The sequence below is a fragment of the Theropithecus gelada genome, chromosome 14, assembly GCF_003255815.1.
Source record: "Theropithecus gelada isolate Dixy chromosome 14, Tgel_1.0, whole genome shotgun sequence".
In the NCBI taxonomy this organism is placed as follows: Eukaryota; Metazoa; Chordata; class Mammalia; order Primates; family Cercopithecidae; genus Theropithecus; species Theropithecus gelada.
In genome coordinates this window covers 109,605,917-109,622,121 of record NC_037682.1, presented here as the reverse complement: position 1 = coordinate 109,622,121, position 16,205 = coordinate 109,605,917, and the positions used below count along the sequence as shown (strand labels likewise).

General features: G+C 49.1%; 1 protein-coding gene across 5 annotated transcripts in view; it reads right to left on the bottom strand.

Moving 5' to 3' along the window:
- The window catches only part of TMPRSS4 (transmembrane serine protease 4), a 44,298-nt gene that overhangs the window by 9,095 nt on the left and 18,998 nt on the right, over window positions 1-16,205 (bottom strand). For 3 of the 5 annotated variants that reach the window (XR_003115708.1, XM_025357874.1, XM_025357873.1), the window contains exons 3-7: window positions 12,961-13,074; window positions 8,718-8,870; window positions 7,127-7,256; window positions 3,915-4,016; window positions 1,902-1,942 (exon numbers count right to left, since the gene is read on the bottom strand). Coding sequence is in view for 4 of the 5 variants with exons in the window: in XM_025357873.1 (XP_025213658.1) it covers window positions 1,902-1,942; window positions 3,915-4,016; window positions 7,127-7,256; window positions 8,718-8,870; window positions 12,961-13,074 (540 nt within the window). In the remaining variant the exon portion in view is untranslated. The remainder of the gene's footprint in view (window positions 1-1,901; window positions 1,943-3,914; window positions 4,017-7,126; window positions 7,257-8,717; window positions 8,871-12,960; window positions 13,075-16,205) is intronic. The other 2 variants (XM_025357876.1, XM_025357875.1) reach the window with 2 other exon arrangements.

Genomic DNA, 16,205 nt, shown 5'->3' with positions numbered 1-16,205 from the left:
GCATGACCACCTGAGCTTCACCTCCTGTCAGATCAGAGGTGGCATTAGATTCTGTAGGAGCACAAACCTTATTGTGAACAGCACATGTGAGGGGTCTATGCTGTGCGTTCCTCATGAGAATCTAGGCTAGGTGTGGCGGCTCACGTCTGGAATCCTAGCACTTTGGGAGGCTCAGGCGGGCAGATCAGATGAGGTCAGGAGTTCGAGACCAGCCTGGCCAACATGGTGAAATGCCGTCTCTACTAAAAATACAAAAATTAGCCAGGCATGGTGGCACATGCCTATAGTCCCAGCTGGGCTGGTGGCGGGCACCTGTAGTCCCAGCTATTTAGGAGGCTGAGGCAGGAGAATTGCTTGAATCCAGGAGGCGGAGGTCGCAGTGAGCCGAGATCGCAACACTGGACTCCAGGCTGAGTGACAAGAGCGAGACTCAGTCTCAAAAAAAAAAAAAGAAAAGAGAGAATCTAATGCTTTCTATCCCCCTCTTGGTTTGTGGAAAAATTGTCTTCCATGCAACAAGCTCCTGGTGCCAAAAAGGTTGGGGACCACTGAATTCTAGATCATTCATAAATCTAACCAATTTGTGTCAAGTGCCCTGTCTTGGGGCAGTGCTGGGTGCTGGGAGAGAGTGGCGGGCAAGACAGACAACATGGGCTTTTCCTCCTTGAACCTACAGATGCATTTTTCAGTGTTTAGCCTGGGCCCCCAGTCCCTGGGAATTTCCCTTTCTCTGGCATTCCCACAGGCTGTTCTGGGTGTTGGCCACCCTTTCAGTGTTGTTGAGTTTAGGTCTTGTTTTCTTGGTAAAACAGAGGCCCCGCAAGGGAGGACCTGTCACTTATGCTCCTTCATGCCTTCAGGGCTACTCAGTGCAGAACCTTAGATGGTCTGGCCATTTGTTCATTCATTCATTGACCAACCACTACGTGTCAGATCCCACACACTAGGTATTGTGGGGTCGGAGTGGGGGGGCACGTGATAATGAATGAAACTCTCAACATCCTGCAGGGAAGCATACACACTCCTAAATTGCAGAGGCAGCATTGTGACCTTCTTCCCTTAGGTGTTCTAATTTCTGGCTATCCTTCCAGGCCAGTCTCAGTTCTCTGTGAAGCTGGTAGGATGAGATGAGCCACAGTGCTTGTTTTCTTCTCTGATCTCCTCTGTTAGAGCTAGAAGGGTCCCTAGAGATCCTTGATGGGCAGCTGGACTAAACAACCTCTTGGGAAAATGAACTTCAGGAAGGTCAGGTGAATGACTTGAGGCCACACTGGAAGTGAACGGGACTGGTGCCCAGGTCTTCTGACCCCTGTCCAGCTCTCTCTGTAGCATGTCCACTGTGACTGCTACTCAGTCTGGCATTTTCCACATGCTGTCTTGCATCTCTCTCTTACTTAGTCATAAGCTACTGAGGATAGTGGCCAATTATTTCACTCATCTGGTACTTTCTACTTCTAGCCAACAACTGAGAGAGTGAGACATATTCTAACTGTTCAATGAATATTTGCTCAAATAATGAATGTGGGTAATCTGATCTTGGATACCTGAGCTGATTGTGACGAAGAAGGCTATGTATGTCCTGACCGGGGTGGTAGGCAGTGGAGGCCCCGTCCTGCCCTTTTCAGTCTTCCTAATGCTCTCTCCCAGGTCTCCACTTAGGTTGTGGAGCCATGCACAGATGGTAGAAGGGGGAAACTGAGGCTTGGAAAGACCCAGAAAAAGAAAGTGACCTGCCCAAGGCCACCAACAACTCGAGGGGGCATTGACTTGCAAGCCCAAGGGCTATAGACCAAGGCAGAATGAAACTTTGAGTCCCAGAAATTTAGGAGTGAAGACAAAGGTCTTCCTCCTTGCTCATTGCTGGCCCAGGCCCCAAACCCTCAGAGATTGGGGGTACTCACCAAGACAGTGCAGGGAGACCAGGGAGCCTGAGAGACAGGGCCTGGAAAACAGACACAGCACCCTGTGATTTAAGCTTCTTGCTCAGCTGGGAGGTAGGGACTTAAGCCTCCCAATGCTATTAATTCAAGTCCCCTCCCAATACCTGGGGAATGTGGAAGCTGCACAGTGGGGAACATGTGGAGAGCGCATTGACATCCATTGCATTTCCTGCATTGACACTTCCATTTGATTGGATTCAACACCCCCACTGCTGAGTACCTATGGTGCACTGGGCCCTGCCTGCTTCAAAGCCCAGCCTGGGCTCCTGGGACCCAAGAGGGAAGAGGGCAGATCCCAGAACAGAGTCTGTGGCACTGCGGGCTTTCCAAATGGAATAATGGAATTTTGAAGGAATTTTAGGCATAGGATCATTCTGGACCAATCCTGTCCATTTCAAGATTTACTTTCAGTGAATGAAGGGGACCAGCCCCTTCACCACCTGTGGGCATTTCTCGTCAGGTGGAACGAGAAACTTGAGAAAAGAAAGAGACACAGAGACAAAGTATAGAGAAAGAAAAGTGGGCCCAGGGGACCAGCGCTCAGCATACAGAGGACCTGCACCACCTGCACTGCACCACCTGCACCGGGTCTCTTGAGTTCCTCAGTATTTATTGATCATTATCTTTACCATCTCGGAGAGGGGGATGTGGCAGGACAATAGGGTAATAGTGGGGAGAGGGTCAGCAGGAAAACATGTGAACAAATGTCTCTGTGTCATAAACAAGGTTAAGAAAAGGTGCTGTGCTTTGATGTGCACATACATAAACATCTTGCTGCATTAAAGAGCAGTACTGCCACCAGCAAGTCTCACCTCCAGCCTAAGGCGGTTTTCTCCTATCTCAGTAAATAGAACATACAATTGGGTTTTACACCGAGACATTCCATTGCCCACGGACAGCAGGAGACAGATGCCTTCCTCTTATCTCAACTGCAAAGAGGCCTTCCTCTTTTACTAATCCTCCTCAGTACAGACCCTTTACTGGTGTCTGGGCTGGGGGATGGTCATGTCTTTCCCTTCCCACAAGGCCATATCTCAGACTACCACAGGGGGAGAAACCTTGGACAATACCTGACTTTCCTAGGCAGAGGTCCCTGCGGCCTTCCGCAGTGTATTGTGTCCCTGGGGTACTTGAGATTAGAGAGTGGTGATGACTTTTAACAAGCATACTGCTTTCAAGCACTTGTTTAACAAAGCACATCCTGCATAGCCCTAAATCCATTAAGCCTTGAGTAAACACAGCACATGTCTCTGCAAGCACAGGGTTGGGGGTAGGGTTATAGATTAACAGCATCTCAAGGCAGAAGAATTTTTCTTAGTACAGCACAAAATGAAGTCTCTTATGTCTACCTCTTTCTACATAGACACAGTAACAGTCTGATCTCTCTTTCTTTTCCCCACAGGTGAATAAGCGGCCCTCAGCAACATCCCTGAATGCTAAGAAGCCAGCCTCCTCTCTGAACCGATTTGCCACAACGTGACAGATTTCAACTGGATGCTCTGCTCTAAAGCAGGGTGATGAGGCTCAGGAATGGGCCACCCACAAGGGCCGTGGAGCCTCTTCCCTGGAGCATCAAGAAGGTGGGGAGCTCTGGCTGGGTAAGTGGTGGGGAAGGACAAAGTGACTTTGGAATCTTGATTATTGGGCAATTTATTAGAAAATTTACGGCAGTAGCAAAAACTATTTACTATCCAGATTGATGGAAAGGTCACATTATCCATCCCTCTGACTTTGAATAGGACAACACACTTTGTCCAGCTGTCCATTGTGTTAAAAACAAGTCAACACAGAAAACCTCTCCAAAATGTGAGTCTATAGCTCTTAGCATTGAATGATCTGTCTGGCTAGGAGTTCTTCCTGATGCCTGGCTTACATTCCCCTGGCTGCTTAGGGTTCCAGGTGAGCTGGTTGCAACCTGAAGAGCAGCATCCATGTGGGGGCCTTCTGTAGGCCAGAAGGTGTTCCCTCACTTACCCACTTGAGTTCCTCACATGAAGCTCCTGGCTGTTTTCTGTGATTTCAACAACATCCAGATCCTGGTCTGGGCCAATCTCCACAGCTCTGAAAGTGGGTTTGCTGCTCACATCGAGAGAGAGAGAGAGAGAGAAAGAGAGAGAGAGAGAGAGAGAGAGAGTTGTGAGCTGGGGCAGGGGGTTAGAACAAGATGGTAGAGTTGGCTCCCACTCTCAGGAGCCAGGGTGGCGGGGAATGCCTGGTGGGGAGTGGCCAGGGAGTGGAGGTGGTCTTAGTCAGTGAAGATGGGGCTTGCTTTGCTATACAATAAAGAATATATCCTTGGCATCCCAGGACTCAACCCTTGGTGCTGTGCTGATGTAACTTGCTTTCTTGGGCAGGGGCTCCAAATCCAGAACCCAGAGCCCTGGAGAAATGTTAAGGGTCTCCTTTCCAAACTCCCGGCTCTGCCCTTATTTCAAATATCCCAGCAATGTCTTCTGGTTCACAGCAGGGAAACAAAGAGGCATAGGGGCCCAGGTTAGCTCCCTTCTCACCTGGGAGGGAGTTGGAATGTGGATATTTGGTTCTCCAAACAAGGCATCTGGTTTGACTTTAATAGTGGGGGTATACTTTTGGCCCCCTTAAGGCTATTTAATAGAACAGGACTGGATTGTCTTCGTGAGAATCCAAACAAACGGTTATCTCAACTGGACCACCCTCCCTCTTTCTCTCTGCTAATCCACGCTTGCCTGCTTTCAAACCTTGGGTTGAAGTTTTTCCTCCAACAGGAAGTCTTCCCTGATTAATTCCATCTCTCTGATTGTTCCTTTACTGAATCTGCCTCTTCTAAATCTTTTCCTTCCATCCCCAACCATGCTAGTAATGCTAGCAGAAGCTCTCCATGGAGGGGTGGGTCAATCCATGATACTGGTGGTTTGGCACATTCTCAGGCAGGAATGCTGGCACTTCCTGGAAGGACCCAGGGAGGACTCGGACCTGGGAGGACTAGAGTCCATTTTAAGAGTCCTCATAATCTAGGTTCTGTCCCTGGTTCTGGCACTAGTTTGATGTGTGGTCTTGGGCAGGTCACATTCTTTTTCTGGGTCTCTCTAAGCCTCAGTTTCCCCCTCTATAAAAAGATGCATGGGGCTGGGCACAGTGGCTCATGCCTGTAATCCCAGCACTTTGGGAGGCCAAGGTGGATGGATCACCTGAGATCAGGAGTTCAAGACCAGCCTGGCCAACATGGTGAAGCCCAGTCTCTACAAAAATACAAAAATCAGCCGGGCATGATGGCGAGTGCCTGTAATCCCAGCTATTCAGGAGGCTAAGGTGAGAGAATCGCTTGAACTTGGGAGGTGGAGGTTATAGTGAGCTGAGATAGCGCCATTGCACTCCAGCCTGGGTGCCAGAGTGAGACTCTGTCAAAAAAAAAAAAAAAAAAAAAAAAAGATGCATGGACTAGATGACCCCTAGGGTCTTCCACATCTTGAAATGCCTATGGTTCTAGGACAAGAAGGGCCTCCAATCTAGGAGGAGGAGAGAAAGTAGAGAAATCTGAGACCTAGAAGGAGGAAATATGGTGGAAATGGACGTTCCCAGGAAAGTTAACTTCTGTTCACTGATTCCATCCCAATGAATGATTCTGATGAACTTTGCTTTTGTAAAGCACAAGAGTCAGGTGGTTTGGTGCCTTAGTGAGCTCCAAAAGGACAGAAATTCCAGGAACCTATCTCCTTAAGATCCTCTGGAGACACCCGCGTTTCATAATCAAGCCTCAGCCTGCTGTGCTAGGTACGGCTGACGGCTGACGCAGCAATTGACTAGACTACAGTGGGAAGCGGGGGCTGGCTGCAGCGAGGCTGGGCTCAGTGGCTGTGGGAAGAGGGGAGAATAGCAGGTGCCGGGCATGACTTCCTCACTCTCCTTGAAATGAAGGTGGCGGGGTGTGCTTTCTGGAGGGTACTGGAAGTTGCCCCCTGTGGAGAGTAGAGAGCAGCAGAAGCCTGATGAGCAGAGAAGAGAGAGGCAAATAATTCTGATTGATTTGTAATGGCTGCCTGGAGCATTTACTGAAAAAGCACTTTGAGGCTGCATGAGGGATCCATGAGAGAGAGTTCTGTGATCGATTGGTGATGTCTGCCTGGTAGAGATGTTTTTGTTTTTGTTTTTGGCCTAGTCTCTGGGTCCAGTCTCTTAGAATCCTGAAGAAGTTTGAGGCCTGCCAGAGATAGGTTATCTTACTCTGCAACTGAATGCATGGGTTCCTTTCCATCCTCTCCAGCTAAACTCTCTGAGTGATCAACCATCTTATCAGCCCCTTCCTTTATAGATGATGTCCTACATGAGAATAAAGAATCACCCAGTGTAGAAACAAGAAACACTATGAGAACTCCTAATGTGCAAGAATTAGGGATCTTGGGCTCAAATTCTACCCCTCTACCTCCCAACTACTACTCTAGCAAGTTACTTACTTTCTTTGAGCCTATTTATGAAATAGATATAATAACTATCTTTTTGGGTTTCTGCCAAAATCAAAAGAATATAAATATATAAAATGCAGATTACTCTTATTATAATCTTACACCTTTTCATCCACTCCAAATTTGGAACTGCTTTTGAAATTTGCAGAGAGAGCTGGGATTGCCGAAGATGGGGCCCCACTGAAACTAGGCTCACTTAAGCTAAATCTTAACCAACGAAACTTTGAATAAGTTAACTTGGCTTTTGTATTACTGGGCAGGAACAGTTTCTGCCAAAGTCAGGACAAAGGAGTGAAGGTTGAGGAGTAAAGGAAAGGAGAGGACTGCACAGAAGCTAGAAGTTGTGTGTGTGTGTGTGTGTGTGTGTGTGTGTGTGTGTGTGTGTTGGAGGGCAGCACACATTCTCTCACTGGCGTTCCAAAACCATCCTATGATGCATGGACTAGATGATCCCTAGGGTCTTCCACATCTTGAAATGCACATGGTTCTAGGATAAGAAGGGCCTCCAATCTAGAAGGAGGGGGTACTATGAGGTTGGTATTACTTCCCCCAATTCACTCCTGAGAAACCTGAGGCTTAGGAAATTTAACTTCATGTTGCTTATAAGTGAAATGCTGGGATTCAAAAGCCATTCTGCCTGGCTCCAATGCCTGTATTTTTCAGGAAAGAGAGAAGAAAGGAGGAAGGAAAGGAGGAAGAGGAGGAAAGAGGAAGAAGGGAAAAAGGAGAGAGGCTCAGGTTGGTTACCTGCTGTAGCCCATCTGCCTGCAGGCTGTCTCGGCCAGAGCTTCTGTGAAGTTGTCGAAACAGGCAGAGAACCAGTTGCCTGTGGCCGGGTCCAGCACCTGCAGGGTGGATCGGTCCTTGGAGAGGCGGACTAGGAGGAAAAGAACCTGGGTTAGATGGAAGGAGGGGCCCATCTGGCCCATCCCCCTCAGAACTCATCATGAGATCAGTCCAACCTCCCCCAGCCTAGAACTGAGGGTACCACAGAGCCCCAACACTTTCAATGTCAAGGGAATTTCCTCCATTTGGCTTTGTCTATTTGGGCCCCATTTTGACAGTAGCTAGTGTGACCAGACGTCCCGGAGTCAGTCTCTGTTTTGACCTGTTGCCCTGGCCCAATGGTTAATAGAGCCCCCTTTTGCTCTTACTGGTATCAGTTTTGATGATCAATTATGTGGTCACTCTACCCAGAGACCATATACAACTTGCTTAAATTGTATGGACCACATACCCATCCATGGTCCATGCAACTTGCTCAGCCTGGGGAAATGTCTCAGAGAGGGACCCAGGTCCTTCTCCAAGAAAGGTCAGAGGGGGAGGTTGAGTGAGAAGTCCTATTGGCAGTAGGATGACAGGTGCATTTGACTTCTGATAAGGGCATTTGACAGGCATTTGATTTCTGATAAAGAAAGAGCAAATACACAGGAAGTCACTCAGCCCTGCCCTCAGAAGCCCCATCACTCATCTCCTACCTATCTTTATTTCTTCAGAGCTCAAGCACCAGGGGGATGAAGGTAGAAGAGTCTAGCCCAAGAGAGAATGTGGGTTTTATGCTCAAAACACCTATCCATTGAAACGACCTGGCTCAGTCCTGTCACATAGTGCATCTCAGCAAACACTAAAGAATAGAAGGACCAATAGCTGGCCAAGTGGCTGAGAAGTCTCTTTTCTAGTCTCCTTGAAATAACAGATCTCATAGAAAGGAGGAACGCTCCAAGGTCACCCAGTCTAGCCCTCTGCCTGAAATCCACCCAGGCGCAGCACGCATGGGGCAGGTTCAGTTACAATTTCCTGTCCTTTCTGGCTCACATTTGTTCATCAATAGTTACTGTTTGCTGTGTGTTAAGTACTGGGATTTAAAGGTGGACAAGACACAGTCCTGCTCTCAAGAAACTTATACAGCAGGGTACAGTGGCTCACGCCTGTAATCCCAGCACTTTGGGAGGCCAAGGTGGGCGGATCACCTGAGGTCAGGAGTTCGAGGCCAGCCTGACCAACATGGCAAAACCCCATCTCTACTAAAAATATAAAAATTAGCCAGGCGTGGTGGCTGGCACCTGTAATCCCAGCTACTCATGAGGCTGAGGCAGGAGAATCACTTGAACTTGGAAGGCAGATGTTGCACTGAGCCGAGACCAAGCCATTGCACTCTATCCTGGGCCACAGAGCACGCTGCCTCAAAACAAAAACAAAAACACACAAACAAACAAGAACCTTATACAACAAGGATGAACAGTGACAGTAGGTGGCAGACACTATGCAGTGGGCCATGGGGGCCTGAGCAGACCTCCTGCTGGGCCCACTCCTCTTGTCCCTCAGACCCTGCACTCACCTGCCACTGCAGGCCCTTCGGGGAAGCTCTTGACACAGTGCTCCTCATCCTCTCCCAAGGGACAGTCCAGCTCCCCGTCACACAGCTGCTTCCTTGGGATGAAGTGGAGGTGCTGCCCACAGAGGAAGTAGTATTTATCCAGAATCACCTTGACTGGAAGGCAAGTGCAGGGAGGGGCAGAGAGGGCTGAGGGTCAGGCTTGAGTAGGGAGAGGCTGGGTTTTCCTGGCGATGATGCTGGGCTCTCAGACGCATGTGTGAGTTCCAGGCTCAGTTCTGCTATTTGGTAGCACATAGACTTGGCCTGAACCTCAGCTTCCTTGTCTGTAAAATGGAGATAGTAACACCGGCCCCATACCCACATGATGTCTGAGGATCAAGAGAGGTCACGTGTGTGGGAGAAATTGAGAAACAGGCTGGTACCTGCCTCTTACCCCCAGTGCTGGCTCAGTACGTTCTGGTAACAGAGGAGGAACCCAGAGTCTGAAGACCCAGTTCTGAGCCCTAGCTCTGCCACCTACCGTGGAACTTAACTTTTTTGTTTTTTGAGATGGAGTCTCGCTCTGTCATTCAGGCTGGAGTGCAGTGGCAGGGTTTTGGCTCACTGCAGCCTCCGCCTCCCAAGTTTAAGTGATTCTCCTGCCTCAGCCTCCCGAGTAGCTGGGATTACAGGCACGTGCCACCGTACTCAGCTGATTTTTTGTGTTTTTAGTAGAGATGGGGTTTCACCATGTTGGCCGGGCTGTTCTCGAACACCCAACCTCAGGTGATCCACCTGCCTCGGCCTCCCAAAGTGCTGGGATTACAGGCGTGAGTCACTGTGCCCAGCCATACTGTCCAACTGTATACGGATCACTTTCCTTCCTTAGTTCTCAGTTTCCTCATCTGTACAATGGGATGCTAGTATCTATAATATCTGCCTCACAGGGCTGTTGAGAGCATGTGGTACGATGGTAGTTGTGAAAATGTCTCGTAACTATCAAGTATAGTTCTAGAGTTGGGTGCTTTTATCTGGGTGAAAGAACTGTTGAAAGATAAGAACACATGCACACATGCAGGGGGATCAACACACTCTGGGGCCTGTCGGGCGGGAGGCAGAGGCAGGGAGAGCATCAGGAATTATAGCTAATGGTTGCCGGGCTTTATACCTCAGTGAAGGGTTGATCAGTGCAAACCACCATGGCACGCTTACCTATGTAACAAACCTGCACGTCCTGCACATGTATCCCAGAACTTAGAATATAAGTTGAACAAAAAATAATTAAAATATATAAAAAAATAACTAAAATTAAGAAAAAAAGAGAAAGATCTGTTAAGGGCTTGGTCCTTGGTTTTTTTGTTTCTCTTGCTGTCTTTAGATTCTGCCAGCTGCTTTCGAATTCTGTTGTTCTTTTGCCATCTTGGGATGATAGAAAGATGTCGAGTGTGTTTAATCCTTCAGGGAACTGATATTTTAACACTTTTTCTGGCCGTGCATGGTAGTTCACACCTGTAATCCCAGCACTTTGGGGTACCAAGGCAGGAGGATTTTTCGAGCCCAGGAGTTCAAGATCCGTCTGGGCAACATAGTGAGATCCTTGTTTCTCCAAAATAAAAATAAAAAAAATTAGCCAGGCATGGTGGTGTGCCCCTGTGGTCCCAGCAACTTGGGAGTCTGAGGCAGGAGGATTGCTTGAGCCCAGAAGTTTGAGGCTGCAGTGAGCCGTGATCACATGATTACACTCTAGCCTGGGAGACAGAGTAAGACCTTGTCTCAAGCAAACAAACAGACAGACAAACAAACAAACAAACTTTTCCTTAGTGAAGACTCATAGCCAAACACCCTGGCAGGAGGGGACTCCTCCTTCGTAACTGAATTCTCTCTTGGCCTGATGGGCCCCTCTCCGGTCCAGTATCATCCTGGGCTGGTCTTAAGAGTAGTGGCATTAAATCTAATAATGGTCCCTGCTTGTCACCGTGTTAGGAGCTTTCCATACATTTCCTCATGTAATCCTGGTAATAGTCTTGGGAGGGAGGTGTTATTACTAACTCACATTACAAACAGGGACATGGAGAATTGAAGGTCAAGCTTTATTTTCCCAGGGCACACAGTGCTTCCAGTGTACAGCCAGGGCCCATCTAACTCTCTGGGGAAGCTTGAGATGTGATCGCTGGCCCTGATGCTCCTGGCTTGAGTGAAGCAAGGGAGAAGGAGGAGCCAGGTATTACCTAGCTCTTTGGAGTTTGGTTTATGATCAGGAGCCAGAGTGAGGCAGAGTCACCCCAGCCTCCTGGGACAAATCCAGGAGACAGCGTTGCCAGTTGAGACTCCAGAAGCCATAGGTTGAAGGAGCCCGACCCAGGATGGAGGACTGGGTTACAACCTCTGATTACAGAATCCGGGGGCCAAGGATGTGGAAGCCATGTCGGACCTTCTGGGACAGGGAGTGTCTAGCTCTAAATTATGCTTCAGTGCCTGCCTGGCTTTCCCTGGATAACTCTGGCCCCCTTTATCTCCACTGCGGCAGAGTGTATGCTTATGGAAAGCAAGCTCACTTCAACATTAGCCTGAATAGAACAGGATGGCAAGTCTGCTGATGGCACTGCAAACCTCCATCGTGTGGGCAACCAAGACCAGGGAGAAAGGGTTTGGGGTCATCTGCATCTCACACCCATCCAGGGCTCCCAGGGCTTTGAGTGGGGTTTATGTTGTGGCTCTGCATTCTACCGCCACGAGATGGAAATGAACCTGTTCAATCAGGGCACTGGGGTCCTGTCCCAGCCTTGACCCTGACTGCCGCTACTCCTCTCCGAGCCTCGGTGCTCGCGTGGAAGGGGGACCAGAGGCTCTCTCAGTGTCCTCCAACCAGGCAGTTGGCTGCTACTGCTTGAAATGTCACCACAGTTACAAGTGCAGATTCCTGAAAGGCCAGCTGTTCCCTGGCTGCACAGGCAGTCCTGCCCCAATTAGCAAATGCATGTCCTGGGTCACATTTCGCCTGCTGCTATGTGATGACACACTCTTTTGCAAAACTTGGTTTTTAGCTTGGTAGTTTATGTATGTTATCTCGTTGGTGCTCAGGATATCGCTTTGAGGGAGGAAGGACATTTTACAGGTGAGGAGACTGAGGGTATGAGGCAGTGAAGGACTTACTCAAGGTCACGCAGCAGCAAGTGGCAGAGCCAGGATCCCTGTCTCAGGTGTCCTGGTTCCTAGTCTGGTCCCCAGTGCCCTACTTCTTGCTGTGAAAAGTTGCAGTCAGTAACCTGCTGTGCTCATGTGGATAACAAAGGCAATGCCTCCATCATAAGATGTGGGAGCCGAAAACGACCCACATCCCTGCTCCTTCAGTTGAATCTTCTTTATCACGGATAAGGGCCTGAGGCAGAGAGGCCTGCTCAAGACCACACTGGGCCTCAGGCACTAGCCATGGTGAAGGCCAGGCTGAAGGGGGCCAGGTGCCAGCTGCCTGGGGGGTCTTCTCTGCTGCCTCCTCTTTCTCCCCTCCTCACAAGCAGAAACTCTCCCTGTTCTTCCAGCCGCTGCTCAGAGCCACTCAGCTTGCAATCTGCAGAAGATGGGAAGGAGGGGGCAGGGGGCGTGGCGGCCCTGCAAATTGCCTGCGTGGGTTAGGAACATGTGCCACTGTGCTCTCCCTCTAGAAGAAGTCACCTGGGATAGAAGCCATCTGGAATAGATGGGGGCTGAGTTCATCTCCCCTTTCACTCTTAGAATAAGGTTCTCTTCAAAGCAGGGGGTGGATACATATGGTTTCTTTTTCTTTCTTTCTCTCTCTCCTTCTTTCTCTCTCTCTCTCTTTCTTTCTTTCTTTCTTTCTTTCTTTCTTTCTTTCTTTCTTTCTTTCTTTCTTTCTTTCTTTCTTTCTTTCTTTCTTTCTTTCTTTCTTTCTTTCTTTCTCTCTTTCTCTTTCTCTTTTTTCCTCCTCAAATTCCTTTTATTATACCAATGATTTTTTTTTCTGCAAAGCTTTATGCAGATCACCTGCCCCTGACTGTGGGGGTGGGGGCTGCCACTTACTGAGGGGGTGAAGGACAAGTAGGGGCTGCCACTTATGAGGTGATGATGGGAGGGGCGGGGCTGCCTCTTACTGAGGGGGTGAGAGCAGGGGTGGGACTGCCTCTTACTGAAGGGGTGAGGGCAGGGGTGGGGGACTGTCACTTATTCAGGGGGTGAGTGTGGGGGTGGGGGGGTGGGCCCTGTCATTTACTTAGAGGGTGAAAGTCGGGTAGGGGCTGTCACTTACTGAGGACAACCACAATGATGATACTCGCCAGGCTCAGTAGTGCTACGATGATGGGGATCCCCACCTTTCTGAAGGTCTCCATGGGGGTACGGGGTTTGCGCAGGGGGCTGACATCTGTAGGAAGGTGGGAGGCAGAGGGGAGAGCATGCCGTCAGCACTTGGTAGTCCCTGAGCCAAACTCCACAGCCTGCCGCCCTCTGGCCAGTGACAGCAATGCCTTGAGGACAGTTTTGGTTAATGCTGGGGGGTTATTCCTGCAGACAAGGCTTAGCTTCATCAGCACATGGTTACCCTGCTTCTTCTCACTTATCCAGGCTCACTTATCGTTCATGAGTGCCCCTCAAAGGAGCCCCCAGGCCAGGCCGCCTCCCCTGTGTCTTGCCTGAGCCTGTCCCAGGACATTTCTGGGTTTCGTCTGACCTTTGCCTGCCCGAGAGAGGCCTGAGCCCCTGGAGCATGTACCCATTCACTGTGCCACCATTTATCCTTTTCCTGACCTCCTGACTTAGCTTTTGATTAAACATTAAGCTTCCGGGAGGCAGGGCCCTCCAGCACAGTCTGTGCTTAGTAGAGGCTTAATAAACATTTGCGAATCAATGCATCTTCAATCCCACAAACAGCAAGTCCCAGCCTGGTCCTTGTCTTTAAAGAGATTACCATCTGGGGGAAGAGGCAGACACAGATGCCAGTCCAGCCAGGTGGAAGATAATATATGTTATAATAGAGACATCTTCAAAGGTAAGCTGGTGAAAGCCTCCTCAGCAGGTGGCACTTAAGTGCAGGTCGGGAGGGAGGCACTGGCTCAGCTCAGTCAGAGGCATGGAGGGGGCCTGTAAGCTGCCTGGTGTGCCTGGCGTACCAGGGGAATAAAGGCAAGTTGGAAGGCAGGATGGGTGAAGGCGCTGTGGAGACTCTTGAACACTATGCTAAGGAGTCTGGGTTTTATCCTGAAGGCAGTGAGGAGCCGTTGAAAGTTTTTGAACAGTGGAGAGACAGGATCAAATTAGTTTTAGAAAGATGGATCTAGTCGGGTGTGGTGGCTCATGCCTGTAATCCCAGCACTTTGGGAGGCCAAGGTGGGTGGATCGCCTGAGGTCAGGAGTTCAAGACCAGCCTGGCCAACATGGTGAAACCCTGGCTCTACTAAACATATAAAAATTAGCCAGGCATGGTGGTGCATGCCTGTAATCCCAGATACTCGGAAGGCTGAGGCAGGAGAATCGCTTGAACCCAGGAGGTGGAGGTTGCAGTGAGCAGAGATCGTGCCATTGTACTCCAGCCTGGGTGACAAGAGCAAGACTCCATCTCCAAAAATGAAAAGAAAGATGGATCTTTCATCAGAGAGGAGATGGATTGGAACAAGACAGTCTGGGGTTAGGGAGACCAGGTAGGAGTTGATCACTGCCTAGAACAGAGGTGATAATAACTACATTGTCAATTGCACATCATTATCCAAGAAGAAGGAACTTGAAAGGGAAAACGTAGGCAAAATTAATATCAGTAAGTGTCAGAGATACATTCTTTTAAGTCCCCCTCTCCTTGTGGGAAATAAGCTGGGGAGGTGCCATGGGGACTTCTCCCCTGGGGAGCTGGGGCAAGAATTCTGGAAACCCTGGAAAGCAACGGACCGGCTGTCCTGCCCTCACCTCCACATGGCTGGCTCCCTCTCCTCCTCCCAGTCTTTCTTCACTGTCACCTTCACAGTGAGGCCTACCTGGATCTCCCTATTTAAAATGGAGCCTTCCAAACTTTCCTATCCTCCTTTCTTGCTTTCTTTTCTTCCAAAGCACGCATCGCCTCTAACATATGCTATATTTGACATATTTTCTGTCTCCTCCCACCCTTCCATGAAATGAAGACTCGTTGAAGACAGAACTTGTCTGTTTTGTTCACTGCTGAATCCCTGGTACCTAGAACAGTGCTTGGTCCATAGTAATTGCTCAACAAATATTTGTCACATGAACAGATGAATTTTTCTTGGCTCTGTTCTCTTAAGCACATCCCTTCTACTACCTACTTCTTTTCTTTTCTTTTTTCTTTTCCTCCCCTCCCCTCCCCTCCCCTTCTCTCTCTCTCTCTCTCTCTGTCTCTCTCTCTCTCTCTCTCTCTCTCATTCACGGAATCTGCTGCCCAGGCTGGAGTGCAGGGGCAGTGGCATGATCTTGGCTCACTGCAACCTCTAACTCCTGGGCTCAAGCCATCCTTTTACCTTAGCCTCCTGAGTAGCTGGGACTACAGGCATGTGGCATCACACCCAGTTAGCATTCATATTTTTTGTAGAAATGGGGTTTTACCATGTTACCCAGATAGGTCTCAAACTCCTGGGCTCAAGCAATCCACCCACCTTGGCCTCCCCAAGTACTAGGATTACTGGCATGAGCCACCATGCCCGGCCCCTTCTACCTTTCTTACAGGTCACATTTTATTCTGCCTTGAATGATGGCTAATCACATGTCTGGCTCTATTTCTTTCCTCAGCTCTTCAAAAGCAGAGAATGGCATCCTGCCAGAGATTGGCACCCAGTGAATGCCAGTACTAATGAATCTGTTGACAAAGGAAAGCTTAGGACACTTTGTGTTTCCCCAAAAGAGAGTTTTAGCTTCAGACACAGAAGCCAGGCAGTGGGGATGTGGCCTGGAATGGTATTGCCCATAAACTATGACCTGGCACAAAGTAGCTTATCAGTAATATTTGCTGATACTGTTTTTAAAGTTCCAGCAGCCAGTCTTCAGAATTGTCCTCTTTCCTGTGGCCATGACTATGATGACATTTTGTTCATGAATTCATGCATGATTTATTTATTGAGCACCTACCTCTGGAAACATGAGATTGGTTTGTTTTCTCCAAGAGTGAGTGACCCATGGGGATCCCTGGGTTCCTGTGTCCAGGCCCAGATATTCTCGGGGAGCATCTGCTTCCCCCACTAGGAAGGAAAGCGCTTTCATACCTAGTTTAAGTTAACGAACACAGTGAGCTATGAACAGCCTCTTTGCCAGCTATTGTTCCTCCCTCCAGCCTGTCCTATCCACCGCAGCTAGACAGAGCTTCCTAAAAGCTTGCTTTCATCCTGTCACTTCTTACTCGAGGGCCTACAAGAGACTTCCACATCTGGATTATGTCTTTCAAAGCCAGTGTAATTTGGCCTCTCTCTCTGAGCCAAATGGACTTCCACTGCTAGTCTTCGCCAACCCCCAGTGCTGCATAGTTCTGCATAGGTACGTTCACTCCTCGAGCAAACTCAGCTT